The 23,099-nt window shown below is 41.1% G+C and overlaps 1 protein-coding gene and 1 long non-coding RNA gene across 2 annotated transcripts in view; one reads left to right on the top strand and one right to left on the bottom strand.

Annotated features, from left to right (window-relative positions):
* The window catches only part of EPHB6 (EPH receptor B6), a 68,858-nt gene that overhangs the window by 32,284 nt on the left and 13,475 nt on the right, over nucleotides 1–23,099 (bottom strand). Inside the window, exons 2-4 of the mRNA XM_035313452.1 lie at nucleotides 18,136–18,200; nucleotides 16,749–17,445; nucleotides 1,709–1,864 (exon numbers count right to left, since the gene is read on the bottom strand). Of these exons, the coding sequence (XP_035169343.1) occupies nucleotides 1,709–1,864; nucleotides 16,749–17,445; nucleotides 18,136–18,200 (918 nt within the window). The remainder of the gene's footprint in view (nucleotides 1–1,708; nucleotides 1,865–16,748; nucleotides 17,446–18,135; nucleotides 18,201–23,099) is intronic.
* Nucleotides 18,136–23,099, top strand: part of LOC118158777 — a 34,655-nt gene continuing 29,691 nt past the window's right edge. Inside the window, exons 1-2 of the long non-coding RNA XR_004746895.1 lie at nucleotides 18,136–18,202; nucleotides 20,887–20,891. This is a non-coding gene — a long non-coding RNA (uncharacterized LOC118158777). The remainder of the gene's footprint in view (nucleotides 18,203–20,886; nucleotides 20,892–23,099) is intronic.

Here is a 23,099-nt window from a genome sequence, read left to right as displayed (position 1 = left end):
GAGGTTCAACATGGCTAAGTGCCAGGTCCTGCACTTTGGCCACAACAACCCTATGCAAAGCTACAGGCTTGGTGCAGAGTGGCTTGAAAGCTGTGCAGAGGAAAGGGATTAGGGGTGCTAGTTGATGCTCACCTGAACATGAGCTGACAGTGTGCCTAGGTGGCCAAGAAGGTCAACAGCATCCTGACTTCTATTAAAATAGCATAGCCAGCAGGATTAGGGAGGGGATTGTCCGCCTGTACTATGCTCTGGTGAGGCCACACCTCGAGTACTGTGTTCAGTTTTGGGCCCCTCAGTACAAGAAAGACATTGAGGCCATGCAGAGTGTCAAGAGAAGGGCTATGAAGCTGGAAAAGGGTCTAGAACACAATAACTATGGGGTTGTTTAGTGTGGAGAAGAGGAGGCTCAGGGGAGACCTTATTGTTCTCTACAACTACCTGAAAGGAAGTTGTGGGGAGCTGGGGGTCAGCCTCTTCTTGCAGATAACTAGTGATAGGACTAGAGGGAATGGCCTCAAGTTGTGCCAGGGGAGGTTCAGGTTGGAAATTTGGAGAAATTTCTTCTCAGAAAGAGTAGCTCAGCATTGGAACAAATTGCCCAGGGAGGTGGTAAAGTCACCATCCCTGGCAATGTTTAAGGAAAGGTTGGATGTGGTGCTTAGGGACATGGCTTAGTGGGTGACATTGATGGTAGGGGTATGGTTGGACCAGATGATCTTGGAGGTCTTTTCCATCCTTAATGATTCTAAGATTCTATGGAGACAAAGACAGAAAAGGCAGGGATATAGCTACTGAGCTCTGTAGCAGGGAGGGGTAAGGGAAACGTGATTTACAGAACACTTCCCTCCAAAGGCTTCAATGAAATCCACGAATTTTCATTCTCACTATACCCTTATTATCAGCAAACGTCTATGAAACCTATAGACAAAGCCTTTTGTCTGTTTACTATTGATAAATTGAAAGGATTATACTTTTTGAGTATTTCCACTAGCTGTATCTTCCTGTGGACTCTTATTCCCCAAAAATATGCCAGAAAATTGCACACAAAAGACTGGTTAAAATATGTATTTGTGATAAGATGAAGCAATTTGTATTGTGGTATAGTATTTAATAGTATAATCACATACTAGTTTTCCCCAAAGGTTCTTATTGCAACCAATGCAAAGGATATATAACTGCTCAGTAAAAAGATGCCTGTGAAGCTAAGATTGCTTGATGTTGTTAAAGATGGATTCTGTGCAGTGTACAAAGCAAGGGATTACAGAAAACAAAACAAAGCACATTTCCTAATTTCTGAGTGTTTAACTTCACAGATGTAGAGTGTCTGTAAGTTGCTTTAGGACGTGAATTCATTCCTTGTCACTTCGACAAATTTCATGAGTGATTCTTGATGTATTATTTAAATCAGATTTTGAGTGCTCATCATTAACCCTACTTCATTTTCTGGGGTTAATTACTTGCTTGACCTATTAATGTTCATAATCATTGACTGTGAAAAGTTATAACTGATGAGATAAGCCAATGAGAAAATTTATCATTTCCATAAGTACAATTTGATTTCTACATAGTCAATATGGTCTTCACATCTCCAGTGTGGTCTATTGGTCATGAAAAGAGATGATTTGGAACTCCAATGAATCATTCAGGCAAATTTTCCCTCATTAACTGCCCTTCTCCCTGCATTCAAACACTCCATTCAAATACTTACCAGTGCAGGGAGCATCAGAATTGTCAGAAGCAGATCGGTAGTAGTGATTCTGACACACACATTCACTGGAACCTGGCTGTGGAGCATGGCTGTGGGCAGGGCAGAGATGGCAAGGGTCGTCTCCCACAGACACTTTAAAGGAACCAAGGGGACAGGCTAAGGGGATGAAAATGAGACAGTCAAGAGCAGGAAACACATTATTTCAGATTCCAAAAACAATGCAATCTTATTTATATTTAACTCATGCTGCTGCTGTTGGAAGAATTTGTTACACAGATTATCTACTGCAGGTTTATTTGCTTCATGGCTAAACAGACAATACCAGCTCTGGGCTGGAGCATGCGTTGTTAAAGTTGCAATTTCATAGAATATCCCGAGTTGGAAGGGACCCATAAGGATCATCAAGTCCAACTCCTGGTACCACACAGGTCTACCCAAAAGTTTAGACCATGTGACTAAGTGCACAGTCCAATCTTCTTGAATTCAGACAGGCTCGGTGAAGTGAATATTCACTGGAGAGCATGTTCCAGTGCGCAGCCACCCTCTTGGTGAAGAACCTCCTCCTGACGTCGAGCCTAAACTTCCCCTGCCTCAGCTTAACCCCGTTCCTGCAGGTCCTATCAATGGTGTTTATGGAGAAAAGGTCTTCTGCCTTTCCACTCCCCCTCACGAGGAAGTTGTAGACCATGATGAGGTTCCCCCCTCAGCCTCGTCTTCTCCAGGCTGAACAGGCCCAGTGACCTCAGCCGCTCCTCATATGTCTTCCCCTCTAGGCACCCTTCACCATCTTTGTTGCCTTCCTCTGAACACTCTCAAACAAGTTAATGTCCTTTTTGTACTGTGGTGCCCAGAACTGCACACAGTACTCGAGGTGAGGCCGCACCAGCACAGAGTAGAGCAGAATGATCACTCCCCTCGACCGACTAGCACCAAACTAGTTTAGTTCATTCTACACAATAGGTACTTACACTGATTCCCTGTCAGATGAAAGAGAAGTAGTCCAGAGACAGCTTTGGCCATCTGAAATAATTGTCTTCTCCTTACTCACCCAAAGAGCATTACCATTGGAGAAGCAAAAGTGCACAGTCATGTAATCTGTCTGGAAATAGCCTTAACCACCCGCACCTCCTTTCCTCCATCCAACACAGCCACAAAAATGGATTTTTTTAATGCTGCCTTAGACAGGTTAATTGCTCAAAGTAATATGAGATACCATTATTTTTTGATTTTGCATCAAAATGAAGAGCCAGAACGAAGATATGCAGTCCTAATTGTTTTTTTCTGGACACTTCCCAGTAATGGATAGAAGCTTCTTAAACTAGTCAGGTTTAATCTGCAACTGCATTGGAGCATACCTGTGGAAAAAGCTGAAACAAGGGGGGAAATCCAACGTTCAGGGAAAGAAAAAAAAAATAAAAAGGTTAACAATATGGGAGTGTAATACATTCTAGGGTCAGCAAAGATGCTATGCTGAATAACATAGCAGAAGGTGCTTGGATCTTGCACTGAATTAGTAGGATAGAGCTTTTATAGTTTTAAATGGTTTTATATGTTTTCTAAAGCTGCTTTTCTGTATAAATAGACACAATTTTTACATGCTATGGACTAACTAGCTCTTGTGAATGTTCTTTCATGAACTGACATTTGTTTAGTTAGTTTCACAATAAAGCACATTTGCAGGGAAGGGGAAGCTTTCAGATAGACCCCAAGTGAATGTTTGATTTCAGAAGACACATGGTAATGCTGCTTTCTCCTTTCAAGAGAAGAACTGTCCTAGTGATTACCATAACAAGAAGAATCCAATGGATCGTGAATAGCAAAAAATATTTCAAAGAGAACTGTGTAAAAGAAGAACATTGTGTGCAGATGTTAACACGAAGTTAGGATATTTTAATGAATATTTTGAAATGGAACACCACACCAGAAGCTGAAGAATTAATCCATCTAGTAATTACTTACTATGACAAAGGAAAGCAGACTTCCACCTCCTATAACAATTATTTGGAAATTACTTCTAACACATATAAATGTTGAGTGTCCATTTATGCATCTTCCTTAACAAATAAACAACTTCAGAAAAAACACAGTAGCTTGCTTATCTGTCCTTCTTACTTGTGTCCAATTCCCTTTGCTTTGCGTTCTCCAAGTCTGTTTGGGAATTTCTGATGTATACTTTGGGCCTGTGGAGATGCAAACCTTAACAAAGCTGAAAAAGTTACAGCCACATTCTGGACATAACAGCCAATAAACAGTATCTATGGAGTTCTGTCAGTTTTAAGTCTCATATTACTTCATCTTCTCTGTTGGAAGACTTCTGGCTGCAGAATAACCTCCACGTGTATTGTGACAGAATGTTAAGCCCTGGAACAGTCAGACCATAACAGGGACTTGAATAATGCTGAATCATAGCATTGGGATAGGAGGACAGACACTAAATCTTCCCAACACATGGAAAATGACAACTTTCAGTGTGTAATACATTGCCATATAGAATGAAAGGGAGAAGAAGAGATTGCAATTTTGCATATGACATTAAGTCTGCTCAGCCCTGCTGAGGCCACACCTGGAGTATTGTGTCCAGTTCTGAGCTCCCCAGTACAAGAGAGACGTAGAACTACTGGAATGAGTTCAAAGGAAGGCTGCTAAGATGGTTAAAGGACTGGAGTATCTGTCATACAAGGACATGCTGAAAGAACTGGGCAAATTTAGCCTGGAAAAGAGAAGACTGGGGGAGACCTCATTCATGTATATAAATATCTGAGGGGAGGGTGTTGAGAGGATGGAGCCAGTCTCTTTTCAGTTGTGTCCAGCAACAGGACAAGAGGCAATGGGCACAAACTGAAGCACGGGAGGTTCCAGCTCAAAATGAAGGCGCACTTCTTTATTGTGAGAGTGACAGAGCACTGTAACAGGTTGCCCAGAGAGGCTGCGGAGTCTCCTTCTCTGGAGATATTCAAAACCTGCCTGGATGCCATCCTGCGCAACGTGCTCTAGGTGATCCTGCTCGGCGGGGGGGTTGGACTTGATGGTCTTCAGAGGTCCCTTCCAACCTTGGCCATTCTGTGATTCTGTGAAAAGAGCCTTCAGACTTTTATCCAGCAGAAAGTCAAATTATTTTCATACAGAAAGTTCTGTCCCTATGCTCCTATGAGAAAAAATAAAAAGGAAATAAGATTTTTCCACTTTATGAAGTATATCCCCTTGATCCATTCATTCAGTTTAAGACTCTGCTAACAGTCACAGGTGTAGAGTATAATTTTCACATTTCTTGGCAAGTACTTCTGTACTGACACTATGAGCATTACCAATGGGAAATTCTCATCCAACATTATAAATAAATGGTAAATAAAAATTTACAATTTTCTTGGGTCTTCTGTATTTATTTCAAATTTGAAAATGCTAAACTGAACATGAATGTTGTTGTGTTTTTTTTTGTTGTTGTTGTTTTCTTACAAGTAATTCTCATCCATATTTTCTTGCATCAAACTGCTTGCGTGGGGGAGTTAGATATGATGACCTCCAGAGGCCTTTTCTAAGCTCAGCCATTCCATAATTCTGTGATGTCTTTTGAACATATGCAAATTAAAATGTCTGGTCAGATCACTCTGGTCCCAGCTGCCCCAGTGTCAGAGTTTTCACCACATATACATGATTGTCAGAGGATGGGGAACAGTGAAAGGTAAAATTCTTGCCACTAGGAAACATTTCAGCTGTTCAGAAGCAAAATGAGAATAGGATTGACAGGACCCCTCTGAGGGAGGAATCTGAAAAAAAATATGTTCAAACAAGATAAACAAAAAAGAATAAAAAAATCAGTAGGGAACAGACTCACGTGGTCAGTTCAACCCATATAACAGAAATGGCAGCTGGAGAGCTATTAAGAGGAGTACAGAACAACTTTGGAGGAGTGATGTCTCTGAAGTGGTTATATTGTCTGGTGAAACAAATTAATCACTATCCTGCTCTACATGAACCTATGATCCTATGATCTCATACTGGTCTTTCCAGGAGAGAAGGCACATACTGAGAAAGGATCGTGTTTTGAAACCCTTATTTCTGCTCCCAGGGATTTCTACTGTCTCCAGTAGAAAACAAAACAAAGAAACAAAACAAAGAAAACAAAACAAAACAAAGAAACAAAACCCACAGAAAATGAACTCATATAGCATATCTGAAGCTAAGTTGATTTGTAAAGATTAAACATGATTAACATATCCCTTACCTTCCTAATGCAAAGATAATTAGGGAAAAAAAAAATCAAATCAAAACAAAAAAAAAAAAAGCAAGCAGACTATGACCTAAAATATCTAGTTACTCACATTTTGGCCAACATGGCAGAGACTAACTTGTCTCCATGATCTCCATGTAGCTAAAGAATAGCCTCATGAATATGGTCAGGTACTACAGCTGTCACACACCTGCTTCCATCTGAACTCAGACCCTTGCCTCTGTATCCAGTCAGGGAGATAGTTAAGTTTGTGAGCATCTTCATCCCTTTCCAAAATTGCCTAAGATACGCTGGCTCACTTCACTCAGCTCACAGATAGCAACAACAGTCATTCCCATAACATGTAGCATTTCCTCGCACTGCCTCAGTCCAGTCACTCTATAAAAAAGATATCAAAGGTTAAGTCTGAAGAAAAAAAATAAATAAATAAAAAAATCCCTGGCAATCTAAATATGTAAAAGCTACCTTCTTTTAGTCCAGAAATTATGGTGAGCCTAGGGCTGTCTTTCCACAGTGTTTGTCTCTCTTTTGTTTCTGCAGGATTCCCTTCTTCATACCATGAGATTTTTCACTTTTCATGCACCTTATATTCCTCTCTTAATGCAGATCATGACATCACGTTCACTTTCTGTGCTCCTACAATCTCTGCAGACAACTACTGCACTCACTGGAGGCAGTCATAATGAATAACCAAGTTGAAGTGAACCCACATCACTAAGACATGTATTGCTTTAATGAACATCACCGTCTTAGGACCATCCCAGAGAAAGCCGGAACAAGAGCAGCTTCTCCTGAAACACCTCCACTGTGTGTCTTTTGGAAAAACTTCACAAAAAACACATGCCTTGTCACTGTGTCATCCCAAAGGCATCAGTACTTTCCAGGAAAACAGAGATTCAGTAGTAATTGATTGATGGTGTCTAATGTAAGGACAGAGGGTAGCAGAGCTAGCACCTCAAGGGACAGAAAAAGCTGTCACTTCCCATTAAGTCAAGGCTACTATGAAAGGTGAAGGCAGAGTTTGGACTATGCAAGAGCTTTTCTCTCAGTTTGTCTGAGCTATTTTTCACATCTTGGCTCTGTGTCAGAATGCCACAACAGTTCAGTTGGTCACAGCTTGTCTCAGAGATGCTGACCCAATTTCCCTCAGCTCCATCCTAGAGCACTCTCTTCTGCTTTGTCTGCATTTGCCTGACTGCTCCATGGGGAAATGTTCCACCTGGGAGGCTGGAGAAGCAGTTTCTGACAGACTTATAACATCAAAACACAGAGAAAAGTTCTGGAATCATGGGGTATGTGTAGGAGGGGACAGAACAAGAACCAAAGAAGACGAGAGAAGAAAAGGCATGAAGAAAAGCTCACTTGGACAATAAGAGTTGACAGTAAAGCTTCTGAGAGCATAAAAAAATACAGCAAGGAGAAGGCCCAAGAACAGAAAGAAACTTCATCAGAGCTATATGTACCCCCAGTACCATTTTTAGGGCATGGGATAGACATTAGGGTAACAATTTGACTTTTTGCACCCAGGCCTGATTTGGAAATGAGATGAGACTTATGAAGACATTAAGAAGAGCATAAAATCACTCTCCTTTTGACTGAGACAGTCAAACAAGAGTTCTGTGGAGAAGATCTTTCCTCTACTCCTAAGGAGAAATTCTCCATTCTCCTTAGGAGAAAGTCTCCATTTTAAAATGTGCCAGGTTTTTTGACTGTTCTCAAGCAAAACAGACATGTCTGGGGAAGATTGGCTTTGACTACAGTGCAGAAAGAGGATTTGTCCAGGTACTAGATTAACAAAGCTTTTTGGTCCATGAGAGGAGAGAACGTCAATATGTAAAAGTAAAGAGCAAGGCTAAAGGGTCGTACATCCAGGGGTGTTGTTGCTGGTCCAGAAAACAAGATATACAGGAAAAGCTGCCCAACTCTTTCACACACATACATAATTCCCACAGCCACCTTTTCAGAACCGACATAGTACAAGACATTTGCATTGCAGAGCAAGGTAAAGTCAAAGAAACATTACTGCATGGGATGTAACAGTTTTAATCAGATTATTCTCTCCAAGTCACCAATTTGCTTCTGGTTGCTGCCATACTATGAGAGAGAGCACAACAGTATTAGAGAACAACACCTTGGGGAGGTCAGGTGTAAGGAACTTCTAAGGGCAGAAGGGATCTATTGGCTTTGATACTGGCTTTTGATACACTCAATAATCTGAAAATATTTGTCATTTAAATTGCATTTGTAGGATTGAATGGAAGAAGATAGGCCCCTAGAGTTATGGGAATATCTAGCAGAGATGCAGTTTTTAGGATTGCATTGAAATTACTGTATCTCATTTTGGATCCCTCAAAGTTGTTGAAAACTGGAGCAAGCTCAGCAGAGGGCCACTGAAATAGTTACACAGCTGGAGTACCTGCCCTGTGAAGAACCTGGAGAACATGAAATCCAGAAGCAGCCTTCCAAAATCTACAAAGACTTTATTAGAAAGATAGAGCCAGGTTCTTCACATCCATGCACAGCAGAAAGATGAGAGACAACAGGCACAAACTGAAACACAAAAAGTTCTGACTGGAAGTTCTATAAGGAAGTCTTTACTATCATGAGGACCATCAAGCACTGGAAAAATTTATTTGGAGAGGTTATTTAGTTTCTATTCCTGGATATTTTCAAGACCATATTGAAAAAATGCTCTTGAGCAACCTGTCTGCCCTTTTTTTGAGCCTGTTTTGAGCAAGAGGTTGGATAAGAGATATACATTCTTACCTGCCCAGATACTACTTTCTTTTCTAATCACCTGGAATATTTACACAAACATTTTACCACTGTCCTGTTACTTCAGTTTAAGACAGTGTTAGTGAGCCTTAGGACATGGTTTTGTTATCTGAAGGTTCGTGCCCAATGCACCTGGCCAATAGGCACTGATAGTTGGAATCTACATGAAGGTCTATTAAATAATTAATTAATTCTGCAGAATCAGATGCTTGGCAATCTTTTGCAAAGAAAGCACATTTCTTACTTGAAGTGTCATTATTTATACACACCTAACTTGTGAAATTATCTCTCTAGCTACTTCTGATTGTTTGTTTTAGTTCACCTAACTTATCTCTGTTGAGGATGTGAGTTACAAAGGACCAGAGGGGGCGAACACCAAATCCCGTATTTCCATACATTTCCATTTTGGTGTGGTTTTAAATATACTAATGACCTTTAATGAGCAAAAGGTCAGTCTGGAATCTTCCTTCAGCTGTTTTCTTAGTTCTTATTTTCTTGCCTTCATCCCTTATCTGCTTTGCTTTTGCTCGCTCAAGACTACTGGTCTCCCAGTTTTCTTCAAGGTCTCCTTGTTTTCTTCAGCTCAGGACTACAGTTTCACATCACTAACTTAACAACTGATCTTTGAAAAATCAGACCCTCACCCCTTTACTTGCATCGGATCTATATTGACTGTGTGGTTTCAAAGTGAGTCAATTCACCTGTCTGATCTGTTGGTAAAGTAGTCTAACAGATAAACAGAGGAAAAGAAAAACAAAGATTATTTGGCAATTGTCTGTGTTGTCAGTCTCTGAGGTTGTGCAGTCACAAGATTCTAAGAGAAAGGGTGATGGGAAGCCCTAAAGATAAGCAAAATGTCGGCAGGGACTGGATATTCAGCAGATTATAACACCATAATAATCACAGGAAATCATTACATATTGTTAGGGTTTAGACTTATAAACTGTGTTTTACACTAGTATTTCATCAAAGCAATGATACACAGTGTGTGCTTGGCTATTTTCAGTAAATATAAACTATTTTGCAGTACATTGAATTAAAGCATAATATGCCTATTAATAATAAAAGCTAGGCATCTTTAAAAACATTAACAATAGGTGTTTTTTTTTTTTTTAATTTTCACTAATAGTAACAGAAGGTCCCATAGTGGGACCTTCCCCTTACCTGCTTAACACACTCCCAGCTGCTATGTCACACAATCACTTTTGAATATGCAAGGTTAGTGGAATTTTCCACTGCAAAAACACCTTCTATTACAAAAACACAACTTTGTTTCTCACATAAGGGTTTGTATAAAGAGTCGCATGGAAAGTCCTAACGTGTGCCAGCTTTGTAGGAAAACACCTGGTACCCACACTTGCACAATAATAGAAATAAACAATATCTAGACCCAGTGTGTGAATTGGCTCATTGCACACCAGGTAATGAATCCAAACTTTTTATCAGACAATATAGGTAAAAGGTGGTAGGACCCAATGCCATAGACACAAGTTGCAATAATCTCTTATTACCTCTTATTACAATCTCCTGCTACATAGGAAAAAGAAATTTCACCATGTCACAAAACATTGGGAACACTTGCTGAAAGATGTTGTGGAATCTCCATCTTTAGGAATAATGACAACTAGACTAGAATAGTCCTTGAGTGACTTAACACACTTTGGTCCTGCTGTGAGAGTGGGGTTGGAGCAGAGGATTTCCACAGGTCCCTGCAACCTAAATTATTATTTGTTTTTGTAGAAAGCATCTTTTAAATGACTAAGATTTGAAAAAGGTTTATTGTATATATTTTATTCTAGCAGCACATGCATATTTTGTATCAGATTATTGAAGTTTATGCTTTAACATAAATCTTAACATTTATTTAGGAACCCAGATTTCAAAAAAACAAACAAACAAACAAACAAACAAAAAAAATTAACCATGGTGAGGAAGGACATCTTTTCATAACACAAAAAAATAATCATTCAATATTCTTCCCTTATCAGCCCTCAAACAACTGTGTGCACAGTTATTAGCTCCTACAATTATCAGTAATACAGTTGTGATTCCTTCTGTAATCAGAAGGGACTGCATGTGGTCACAAGAGACTGGCAATTTTATCCTCTCCGGCTGACTTCATATATTCCTGCATCCTATGAAAGAAGAGCCTATAGCTACTACAGAAGCCAGGCAGATCTATTTCTTCCTTAATACTCCTAGAAACATACAGTGAAAGAAGAGAGGAGAAATAACTGTGTGTGGTTGGTTAATCTTGGCAAACAAACAAATGCTCACCCAGCCACTCCCCTTCTTCAGCAAGACATGGGGAGAAAATAGGATGCAAATGCTTATGGATTGTGATAAGACAGAGAATTGCTTACTGATTACAATCACAGGCAAAACTGTGCCTGTGGAAAATTAATTTATAGCTGATTAAAAGAAATTTGGGTAGTGAGAAAAACAAACAAACAAAACCCAATAAAACAACATCTTTCCACCCCCATCTCCCAAGCTTAACTTTACTCTTTCACTCTTCTACCCCACCTAAGCAGCACAGAGAAGAATGGAGGGTGTGCAGTCAGGGCATAGCAGTTTCTCTCTGCAGCTTCTTTCCTCACACACTTTTCCCCTGCCCCAGCATGGACTCTCCACAGGCTGTAGTTCCATCAAAAAATACCTATCTGCTCCAGCACGGAGTCTTCCAACGGCTGTAGTGTGGGTATCTGTTCTAGCATGGATTCCTCCACAGGCTGCAGAGAATATCTGCTCTGGTGCCTGGACTACCTACCTCCTCTTCCTCCTTCTCTGACCTTAGTGTTCCCTCTGCTATTTCTCTCTCTATTCCCTCCTCCTCTTTCTCTGGTGTTTTCTGACCTTTAATATTGGTTGCCCAGAAGTGCCGATCAGCTCAGCTCTGTCCTGCAGTTGGGCATTGCAAAACCAACTGGAAACAGTTGTCTGGCATGGGAAATCCCCTAGCCTTTTCCAACCAAGATACCCCTTCAGTCTCTACCAGTACTAAAGCCTTGCCACAAAAAGTTGCATACATTATGATACCCAACAAGGATATTTAGATCTCATGATCTATATAGCTTCCTCCAATTCATCCCTTGCAAAACATGGTTCAATCTGTGTTCCTTCTTGTACTCCAACAATCTTTCCCTCAGACATCAAAACTGGATAAAGGGATAAAAATCAATCCCCTGAGCTACAGAAACAGCAAGTGGATAGTTGGTTGGTAATTACAGATGTAGGGGTACACATATAGAAATGGTACATTTTCAGTGATATGGGGCAAATATCATACTGGATACTACTGTGGGGCAGAATAGAAAAACAGACAGAGCTTGATTGACAGAACTGCACTGGAATTAATTTGTATTTTGGACATGAGAAGGAAAAAAGAGAAAATCTATATTATTAATAAAATAGTTATATTTCACAGACCTCAAGCTCACTTTATTTCTTCTTTTAAAAGTGTCAGCTTAGTACTTTTATCAAGCAGTCATTTCTCTTTTTTTCCCACATTCTCATTTTTGAAATATTAAAAAAAAATGTTTTAGTTGTGAATTCTGAGCACTATTTGCAAAAGAATCTGGTAACTTAAATCCCATGTGACTTTTAGCTAAAAGCCCTGGATAAACAGTGGGTACTGAATACCAAGAAATGTATCACATTGTAAGCAGGTTTGTGGGGATGGAATCCAGGAACAACCATTTTCATTAATGAATTTGTCGATTTGAGAGAAGCCAATCAGTCCAGAATTTTGGGAATCAGTAATCTAGGATGGCCCAATCATCTAGAACTCTCCATTCCAGGCCTTCTATATGGAAAAACCCTTAGAGTTGCAGGAAAGCCTGCAAGGCAAGGCACCCTGTTTATATAAACCTACAGGAAGAAAATAAGCCAGGATTCAAACCTTCATTTTCCCTCTGTAAACTGCCATTCTCTTCTCTGGCTGTTGAACATGAGAAGAGGTCTACTTGGATATAGTGAAAAGTGAATCCCACACACACACTACATCCTGTATCACCTGGAGGGTTAACTGCTCATGCATGCTATTTCACTTCTCTGATTAGCTGGAGAAATTTGCCATATAGTAAGAACCAACAGGCAGTATTATGAAACAAATGAAAGAAAGAATATCTTAAGTCATGGTAGGGGTCAGGAAAGACAAAGTTATCTTGGAACGGTAGCAGGAGAGACAAAGATATCTACTTTGAATACTTCTTGTCAGATTCTTTGTACTAAATAAAGAGGTAACAGTTGGTCCAGAAAGGACTCTGCAGGCTTCCATATGGTGAGGAGGAGGGAAATGCCCACACACTCCTCTACTACAGCATAAGAGAACTTGCTTCTCCTTTCTATCCTATAGTTCACTCTTTAGTCTTGATAAAAAGAGCTCTGTGCAGGATGTTCAGTAGAGATCTGCTTTTAGGCTACTGTTTTTGCTATGTATTTCATAAAGAACACTATGTATATATCCCAGTGTCCTTTTGTTCTCAGGAAGAGGTGAGAATATACACAGAGAAGTACTGGAAAGGACTCTGTGCAAAGAAAATATGCAAGTAAGAGTACAAAGTACACTAGCAGAACGTGGCTCCATTCAGACAAGACAGCAACATATTTTTAGCAGAAGAGGAGGTGAGGAATGGCCGTCAAGCCAGAGGATTTTGCAAAAAACTTGAGGAGAAAAAATATATTCTAACATTCAAGTTGACTAGCTGGTTGTCTTTTCTAAATTTTGCCTGTTCTAAGCTGAGGAAGTGAGGAAGTGACTAATGGGTGTAGCATTCTGTAGTTTGATAGACTATCATTATTTCAGTTGTAATCTTAAAATATTGGCTCATTCTTATCTATGTTCAGCTCCTGCAATAATAGGCTGCAGGGGAGTATCAGCTTTTGTTGAAGACTACAAAAAAATGGAACCTTCAAGAATCTAGAAAAAAAAAAAAAAAAAAAAAAAAAAAAAAAAAAACATCATTTTTATTTGCCAAGCCTAATTTCCATTCTTTTGGAGTACTTATGACTAATATCTGATACTGAATTATTGACTGGCAGTTTACCTGGATTTTGGAATAGTCACACTACTGATAAAGAGAACAGTGCTAGTGCCATATAGAGCTGCTATATGACTGGCTGAGCTTTCGGTCACAGGAGCAGTGCTGTATGAATATAGTGACATTTTTTTCAGGATGAGCAAAATGAAAATGCACACGTTCTAATTGTTCTCAAAGAATAAACAAATAAAAAGTACTAATCAACTTCCTTTCATAAGTGTCCATCTTTCCTTTCATAAGTGTCTAGCACAATGAACTGTGTTTTAATAATGTTATTTTGCATAATCCCAATCACTTAATGAAACAGGAATTTAGGTAACATACTGACAATCATTAACTATCCTCTGCATTTGAACTCAGTGTTAACCAAAATGTTTGTACTTTCAATGTCCCAGACAAACTCTTGAATAAGTTACAATCTGACCTTAAAATTGTGTCTGCAGCTGAAGCTGGGTTCCACATTAGAAATAATTTTTTAGAATACTGACTGTGGTGCAGAAACATTTTACATTGTTAAGAACCCAAATACATGTGTATCAAAAACAAAGAAGCTCCACAATAACATTATACACAAAATTATATAAGCAACATAAACTGCATTTTGGTTCAATATATTGTCTTAAGGTTGAGATGGGAAGACATTCATGACATTAGACTCACGTTCAGATTCATGTCATGGTTTTGGCTGGGATAGAGTTAATTGTCTTTGTAGGGAGTCATGCAACACTGTGTTTTGGATTTTTGATGAAAAAAGTGGTGATAACACACTGATGTTCTTAGTTGTTGCAGAACAGTGCTTACACAGAGACAAGGACTTTTCTGAATCTTATGCTGCCCTGCCAGCTAGGAGGCTGAAGGTGTACAAGAAGTTGGAAGGGACACAGCCAGGACAGCTGACCCAAACTGAATAGAGATATTCCATACTATATCACATCAAGCTCAGCAATAAAGGCTGGAGTAAAGAAGGAGGAGGGGTGATAATGGTATTTGGAGTAATGGTATTTTTCTTCCCAAGAAACCATTATGCATGATGAGCCCTGCCTTCCTGGAAGTGGCTGAACACCTGCCTGCTGATGGGAAGTAGCAAATGAATTCCTTCTTTTGTTTTGTTTGCATGCATGGCTTTTGCTTTACCTAGTCAGCTATCTTTATCTCAATCTACAAATTCTCGCATTTCTACCTTTCTGTTTATCTCCCCCATCCCGCCTGGAGACAGTGAAATAGTGGCTGTGTGGTACTTAGCTGCCTGCCAGGGTAAAAAAGCAACAGTCCTTTTCGATGCCCAATGTAGAACCCAAAGTTTCTGAGATGATGACAGGTTTGATTGCAGTGTGCAAGACCAAATTTTAGATGTTACAGTTGTTTAGCTTCTAATTGGCAGGTTCCTATATTGCTCCAGAGCTTGCTTGCTGTATGTTAGAGTCTAGTGTTTGTTAGTGGCTGCTTTTGCTTCTGTCACATGCTCTACTCCTTATTATCTTGCTTTGCTGTACCTGGGAGCATTTTGATAACAACTGTGGACATGTGCCTGGGCTAGCAGATGGCCAGGGCATCACTGCTGTTCCTGTGCTCCTGTACTGAACAGGCTAGAACTCCAGACTGAACTTGAGTCAGAGGGACTTGTGCATGAATCCACATGGGAGCATGTACATCCCTAAGCATCTCTGGCCACAGATAAGTCCACTCTGGAGCAAAGTACACTTTGAAGTATCTGTGGCCACAGAGAAATCCGTGTCACAGCACGTACACCTTACAGTGTCTCTGTCCATGGATAAGGCCATGCCTGAATACCTCAGAGTGCCTGTGGCCATGGATAATAGCACAACATGGCAGGTGTCTGTCTAAAGGGACCTCTGGTCTGAAGGGACAAGGGGTGGAGATTATGATGGATATACATTTAAGTTGTTGTAACCAATGATCTGAGTTGGATGTTATAAGGAGTCCTATAGAAGGAAACACTCAAACCAATGGAGGACAAGCCTTATAAGACAGTGCAAGTACAGCAGTGACCCAACCTGAGCTGGCTTTGGCATCCAGTAACTTCACACAACACACCATCTCTCCTGTCCTGAGTGACCATCATAACAGACAGAAGCTAAGTCAAGGAGTAAAAGATCTCAGTGGACGTTTTATTAACATTTTATGGACATTCCACAGGGGTTGTCTTTAGACTAAGGGAATTATATCTGTGTATTCATTGCTGTATAGTGATTAATGAGGATGTATTGGAAAGTGTGGGACCTGAGCAGGACATAAGTGGTATGGAATTAAATTTCATGACAGTTTGGCAAGACTTTGGCCAAATACCTTTACTGGGTGATAGGCAATTTATTTTACTTCCTCCTACAAGTATTTTACACAAAGTAGCATCGGCCTCAAGACAGAGAGCACTTTAGAAATCTAATGATAATACCATTGTCACTGTTCCTTACTGAATCAGACTCACAGACCCCTGCTCCATGTTTCCTGTTCCATGACCAGGTTGCTGCTATTTCCCCTTTCTTTTTTGACCACTAGTTTCAGTAGCACTAGCAAGAGGGCCCAAGCTAGTTAAGATGGTACAATGTATTAGATCTGGTGTCAGCTCTGCTCCATGTGGCATCTCTCCTTCAATACTGTTGCACATTGGTAAAGAAGTGGAACTACATTTTAGTTGGTTAGTTACAACTTGTCATTTTGCAGACAGAACCCAATAGGCAGCCTGAACAAAGGCCTGAATGGAGTTTCCAGACATGTTCTTAGCACCAAGAAGTGGTCCCTCCAATACTAGTCTGAGAAACTGGAAGCATAAGGAGAAGAGACTGCTAGTAAGCACTCTCTTAGAAATTATTGATGAGAATTATCTCATCTCATAGCTCTATGAACTTCCAAATATGCAAACAAACTCCCAGGCAAATGCCAAATATGCAAACACACAGGACCAACAAAGTGGCTAACAAAGTGAGGTAGAGAAAAAAGTGGCCAACAAAGTGGGGTAGAGGAAAAAGCCTCTCACCTTGGCAGGCTTGTTCATCATCAACAGGTTGGTAGCCAGCCTTGCAGGTGCATCGTCCTATGGCCACCATCCACTCCCCTTCTCCATTGCAGTGCAACCGAACACCTGAAGATCCAGTTGTGCTTGTCTCTTCAGCATTTGCTATACATTTCCCTGGTGACTCCACCAGTGAGGTTCTTTCCCCTCCCGCAAAAGTTTCAGGGAAAGAGGCAAATCCTTTCACTACAGCTGGGCACTTGTAGAAAAAGACCTGGACTGCCACCAGAGACATGCAAGCTCCTGAGTCCTGGAAGGCCAGGTAGAAGCCATGCTTAGTGAGTGGCCCAAAGCTGCGTACTTTAATATTCATCTTTACCACCTTCCCAGTACTGTCCACCTGGGAAAAGCTTTCATCAGCTGCAATAGTATCCACCTTGGTCCAGGGGCCTTCACGCCATTCTGGCAGTTCCTGAGAGGCTATGTTGGCATCTGACTGGTGGTAGTAGAGTGTGAAAGTCTCCTTGCAAGAAGATGCCACAGTGCGCATACTGGCACAGTCTCTCACTGAAAAACGGAGGCGGACATGGACTCGGTGGGCTCCACGTCGCTCTATGAAATGAGTACGCAACCAGTTATTCTGACCTGGTTCAGCCACATTACAGACTTCAAAGGTTCGGATCAGGCGCTTCTTGTCATCCAGGACACTTACTTCATCCCACTATAATGGATATATGGGAGAGAAAAAGAAGAAGAAATAGTATAAAAAAAATAGGGATTCAGTGTTCAGCTGTGCCAGAAATACAGGACTGGCTTTCTTCCCTTCCTTTTTTCTTTCTTTGTTATGTTTATGACAAGATTTGAGCCTGCTGCTGTCATGTGTAGCACAACACTATAGACAGGACAAAGTTTTACATTGTAAAGAAAACATTCTAAAGCCTGTAAGGAAGAACTGTTGCAAGACATAACTCATACAAAACTCTCATACAGCACTGAGGATCTTCAAGTCACAGTGTCACACCTTTCCACACTATTTCCCTTTCTCTTATGTCCACAGACATGCACAACACAAGTAAGACAGAGGAACAAGAGACCACTTTTTGAAGAAAATATTAAAGCAAAAGTCCCTCCTACACAACTCCACCACAGTTAGTCTGTGTACAGGGTTGGCTAGAGACCTAATAAATATTTTTGAAGGAGGGGGAAAGGGAAGAAGGTATGGAAGAGGCAATAGCATTATACCCTGTATTCTCTTCACTTCTGGTTCTGAGCAACAGACTATGTTCAAATTCTTCTTATGTCCAAAAATATAAACCAAGCCTCATTGGTTCCAGTCTCCTTTTCTTTATCAACTGCATGCACATCATCCCAGCAGAGGTAAGGTCAAGAAATGGACAAGAGAAATACTTACCCCATCAGAAGGGTGAGTGGTCCAGCCAATCTCTGAGGTTTCTCCAGTTGTATCCAGAAGTATTTCTGTTTATATTTAAAAAGATTAAATAAAAAAGTACTTTGTGCTCTTCTGAGTCAGGCAAAAATCTTATCTGTCCCTCACAAGATTGTCTTTGAAAAACAAAACAAAACAAAACAAAACAAAACAAAAAAAAAAAAAAAAAAAAAAACACTTTTGTAGAGGGCTTCCACACACCCAGAATATACATTCATATTTTGAGATTAAATACAATAGGCTACATCTATACTAGGAAAATAAGCAAGACCAAGACAGAGGCACAGGGCATATGATCATGCTTATGCCATCATTATTAAGTTGTTCTGAAATATTCTTACCAGACAAAACATCTCCCAGGCAAAGTTGAAGTACACTCACAGCACTAAACAATTATCATAATGAGCAGTACAGGTGAGAGCATCCTTTTGGAAAGGAAAGGGTGGGACAGAGAGTTATATAAATGTATGCCAGGCTTTCTTCAGGACCATGTTTGCCCATTTTATATGCATATGTAAATACGAACACAAAGCTAAAATACCTTTGTTTGCAACTCTGGAACCAAATTTTTGTGTGAATTTAGGATCATGACCCAGCTGATCTTGTAATGCATTCACTTTGTTCTGGAGCAGGGCATTAAGCTGCAAGCCTGTATCAGTTTCATCAGAAAGTCAATGTTAAATAGTCTGTTGTATTTGTTCAGGAGTAGAGCACATGTAGAACTTAACAGGCCTAGTTTATTCCCACAAGTGGTCTGCATTTCCATTGAAAGTTAGTCTATCACTGGAGACAGGTACTAGACTCACCAGCTCTTGGAGATGTTATTCTCAGTTCAGGTACAAAGCAATACAGAACAGACTGTGATAGTGCAAGCTATGCACATAGTATCCTCCAGCAAAGTATACCAGGTCTGAAACCACCCTGGAAGATACTGTTATGCAAGCATGTGTGCTTTTCTGTGCACATTTTTAATGGGGTTATCGGAGAAGAAAAATACTCAATCAAATAGAAATTTACATGTGTTAACAGAATCATTAAGGCTGGAAAAAACCTGCAAGATCATGTTGTCCAACCATCCCCCTACCACCACTGTCACCCACTAAACCATGTGCCTAAGCACCATGTCCAACCTTTCTTTAAATAACCCCAAGGATCAAATTAATCCTGGACCAGAACTTACTAAAAAGTTGCTTTTGGCAAGCAGGGCATTAAAGCCTTTGCTCATACTCAGTAGTACCTTATCCTGGAATTAATCTTGCTGAAGTGAATAGCATTTTTTTAATTAGGAGAATCACAACCTGAGGATGTGTTAATACACACTGTACAGGTTGACTTTTTTTTTGTCCTTAAATTCTGGAAAGTCAGTCTCTTTTTGTTTGCTCCTTTTTTGTTGTTACTTTGTGTAAGAAAAAAAAAGATGAAAAAACACTGGAAAATAAAAACAGCAGCAACTTCCATCTCATTTACACACACGATTCATTAATCCCCTTACAAAGGTTGTTTAAGGATACGATTCTCCCATCTTTTATTTCCAAATGATTGTCCCATCTTACTATTTCCAAATTTCTGATAGCCAACTTCACTACCCCTATCAGTAATTCTTTGGATTCAGTCCACATTAGTCATAGAATTATAGAATGGTTTGGGTTGGAAGGAACCTTACAGAGCTAGTCCAAACCCTCTGCCATGGGCAGGGACACCTTCCACTGTATCATATAGGTCAAAGCCCCAAAGCCTTGAACACTTTCAGGGATGGGGCATCCACAACTTTCCTGGGCAAGCCTCACCACCCTCATAGTAAAGAATTTATTCCAAATATCTAATATCTAAAATTTACCCTCTTTCAGTTTAAAGCCATTATCCTGTGTCTTATCACTACACTCCCTGATAAAGTTTCTTTCCCATCTTTCTTGTGTGCTGGAAGGCTGTTATAAGGTCTTCTGCAGCCTTCTCTTCCCCAGGCCAAACAACCCCAACTCTTTCAGCCTGTCTTCATAGGATAGAAACACCAGCCTTCTGATCATTCTTGTGGTCCTCCTCTGAACTTGCTCAGGTCCACGTCCTTCTTATGCTGGAGGCCCCAGACCTGAATGCAGTACTCTAGGTGAGGTCTTATGAGAGCAGAGTAGAGGGTGAGAATCACTTTCCTCAACATGCTAGCTATACTTCTTTTGATGCAGTCCAGAATATGACTGGCATTTCAGGCTCTAAGTACACATTTTTAGGTCATGTTGAGTTTTTCATCCACCAGTACCCCCAAGTCCTTCACTGCAGGGCTGCTCTCAGTCTATTCTCAAACCCCGACTGTATTCAGGCTTGGGATTGCCCTCTTCATGTGCAGTATCTTGCACTTGGCCTTGCTGAACTTCATGAGATTCTCACAGGCTCACCTCTCAAGCCTGTCAGGGTCTCTCTGGATGGCATCCCATCCCTCCAGTATGTCGGCTACACCAAACAGCTTAGTGTCATCAGAAAACTCGCTGAAGGTGCACTCAGTCCCACTGTCCATGTCACCAACAAAGATGTTAAATAGTGCCAGTCCCAATACTGACTCCTGAGGAATGCCACTTGTCACTGGTCTCCATCTGGACATCAAGCCATTGACTGCAACTCCAGCAAATTCCTTATCCACCTAGTGGTCCATCCATCAAGCCATGTCTCTCCCATTTAGAGACAAGGATGTTGTGTAGGACAGTGTCGAATGCTTTGCACAAGTCCAGGTAGATGACATCAGTTGCTGTTACCTTATCCACAAACACTGCAACCCCATTGCAGGCCACCAAACTGTCAGGCACGATTTTCCTTTAGTGAAGCTATGGTGCCGGTCACCAATCACCTCTTTGTTTTCCATATGCCTTGGCAAAATTTCTCAGCTGATCTGCTCTATGATCTTGCCAGGCACAAAGGTGAGACTGGCTGGCCTGTAGGTCCCCAGATTTTCATTTTTTTTTTCCTTTTTAAAAATGGGAGTTATGTTTCCCCTTTTCCAGTTAGTGGGAACTTTATCAAATGGCCACATCTTCTCAAATATGATAGACAGTGGCTTAGCAACTTCATCCACCAGCTCCCTCAAGACCCTTGGATGCATTCATCAGGTCCTATTTTACCACACAGATCCCTGAAGAAGACAAAGTATGCTCTCCTGAAATCTAGCTCAGTTAGCTTGCTGGGCACCCTGCTTGCTGCCCTAAGGATCCTGAAGTCCACCACTTCATGGTCACTGCAGCCAAGGCTGCCTTGAACTTCACATTCCCCACAAGCCCCTCCTTGTTGGTGAGAATGAGGTTCAGAATAGCACCTCTCCTCCTTGGCTCCTTTATCACTTGGAGAAGGAAGTTACCATCAACATATTCCAGGAATGTCAAACTGGTAGGAGTTGGATGGATTGAGGTTCCCCTCCTCTAGTAACTTTAGTTTAAAGCCCTCTTCACCAGCTTGGCAAGCCTGTGACTGAAGATCTTTTCCTCTCCTGTGACAGATGGACCTCATCAGCCCCCAGTAGACGAGGTTTCTCAAAGTGAGTCCCATGGTCTGAGTAGATGAACCCCCAGCTGTGGTACCAGCAGCCTGGTAACTGTTTTTGATTCACCAGATTTGACTGGCCCTCTCAAATCCCCTTCTTCTGACGAGGAGGTTTGATGAAAAAATACCTGTGCTCCAGAGTCCTTTACTGCTGCCACCAGTGCTCTGTTATCCCTCTTGATACTTCTCAGACTTCTGGTTGTTATCACTCGTGCCCATGTGAAACAACAATATCTGTCATGGGGTCGTATAATGTTTGGTAGTCTCTCAGTGACACTCATGTTAAAAGCCCATGAAGCAACCTCTCTAGAGGGTGCATCAGGTTGGCAAATGGGTGCCTCTGTACCACTCAGAAGAGAGTGACCTACTGCCATCACCCTTTGTCTTTTCTTAGTTTCATTGGTTGTTATTTGGGGAGAAGATTGGGCTGTCTTAGTCAGCTCCAGCATTTCTCCTGATGTGACAGGTCTTTCCTCATCAGTCTGCAGACTGGTGAAGCGGTTTTGTAATGGCACACCTTGCTTCAAGAAAGCCTCTTCCTCCTGCTGTCCTTCCTATTTCAAGCTTCATTTTTTCTGTGTTATTGGCCCTACTCCCTTCAATGTGGGCTGGTGGGGGAGTTTTTGGCTCTTTGGCCATGGGCTGTGGGTCCACTGCAGACTGTGTTCAATCTAACTCCATCTCAGCCTTCCTAATGTTATGCAGCCTTCTTGCTGCCTCCTGCAGTTCAGCCACCTACTGCAGGAGGTCCTCCACCTGGGAACACCTTTTGCATGCAAGTCTGCTCCCTGTCCCTGCCCCAGGAGAAAGGTCTAAACATGTCCAGCAGTCTGAGCACAGCAGACTCTCACTTCAGCAGCTGTTTGTGTGAAGGCATTGGCAACTGCTGGGGTTGATGATGCAGATGCCCCAGACAGAGCTGCAGTGTTTGCTCTCAGACAAAAGTCCACCACTGTACTTTGAAAGTCTGGTAGGATGAGTGCCCTTGGCACTGCAGATTTGCCACAGAACAGTCCCAGTTGCTGGGTTATGTGTACTCTGAGTACCCCACTTAGCAAGTGGAACAGCCCTCCTTTGAAAGGGGAGAAATCATCAGAAAGGACAGAGTAAACCCATCCTAAGGTAAACATGATCAAGTTATCATGTTTAATCAGGCCTCAGGTTTCAGCATGGGTGAGAACTTATGTTTCCTATATTCCTACATGAGATCTTATATTTCTTAGGCTTTCCCGAGGAGCATCTGCAGTTCCCAGCTTCAAAAGCAGTGCAAAATATCCCAGACAGATTGCCAGAAATAGAAAGATGGGTCACTAGTGGTGTTCCCCAGGGTTTGGTGCTGGGGCACATCCTCTTTGATATCTTTATTGATGATTTGGATGAGGGAATTGAGTGCACTATCAGTAAGT

Source organism: Oxyura jamaicensis, chromosome 1 (assembly GCF_011077185.1).
Source record: "Oxyura jamaicensis isolate SHBP4307 breed ruddy duck chromosome 1, BPBGC_Ojam_1.0, whole genome shotgun sequence".
Taxonomy (NCBI): Eukaryota; Metazoa; Chordata; class Aves; order Anseriformes; family Anatidae; genus Oxyura; species Oxyura jamaicensis.
This window is presented reverse-complemented; position numbering and strand designations above follow the sequence as displayed.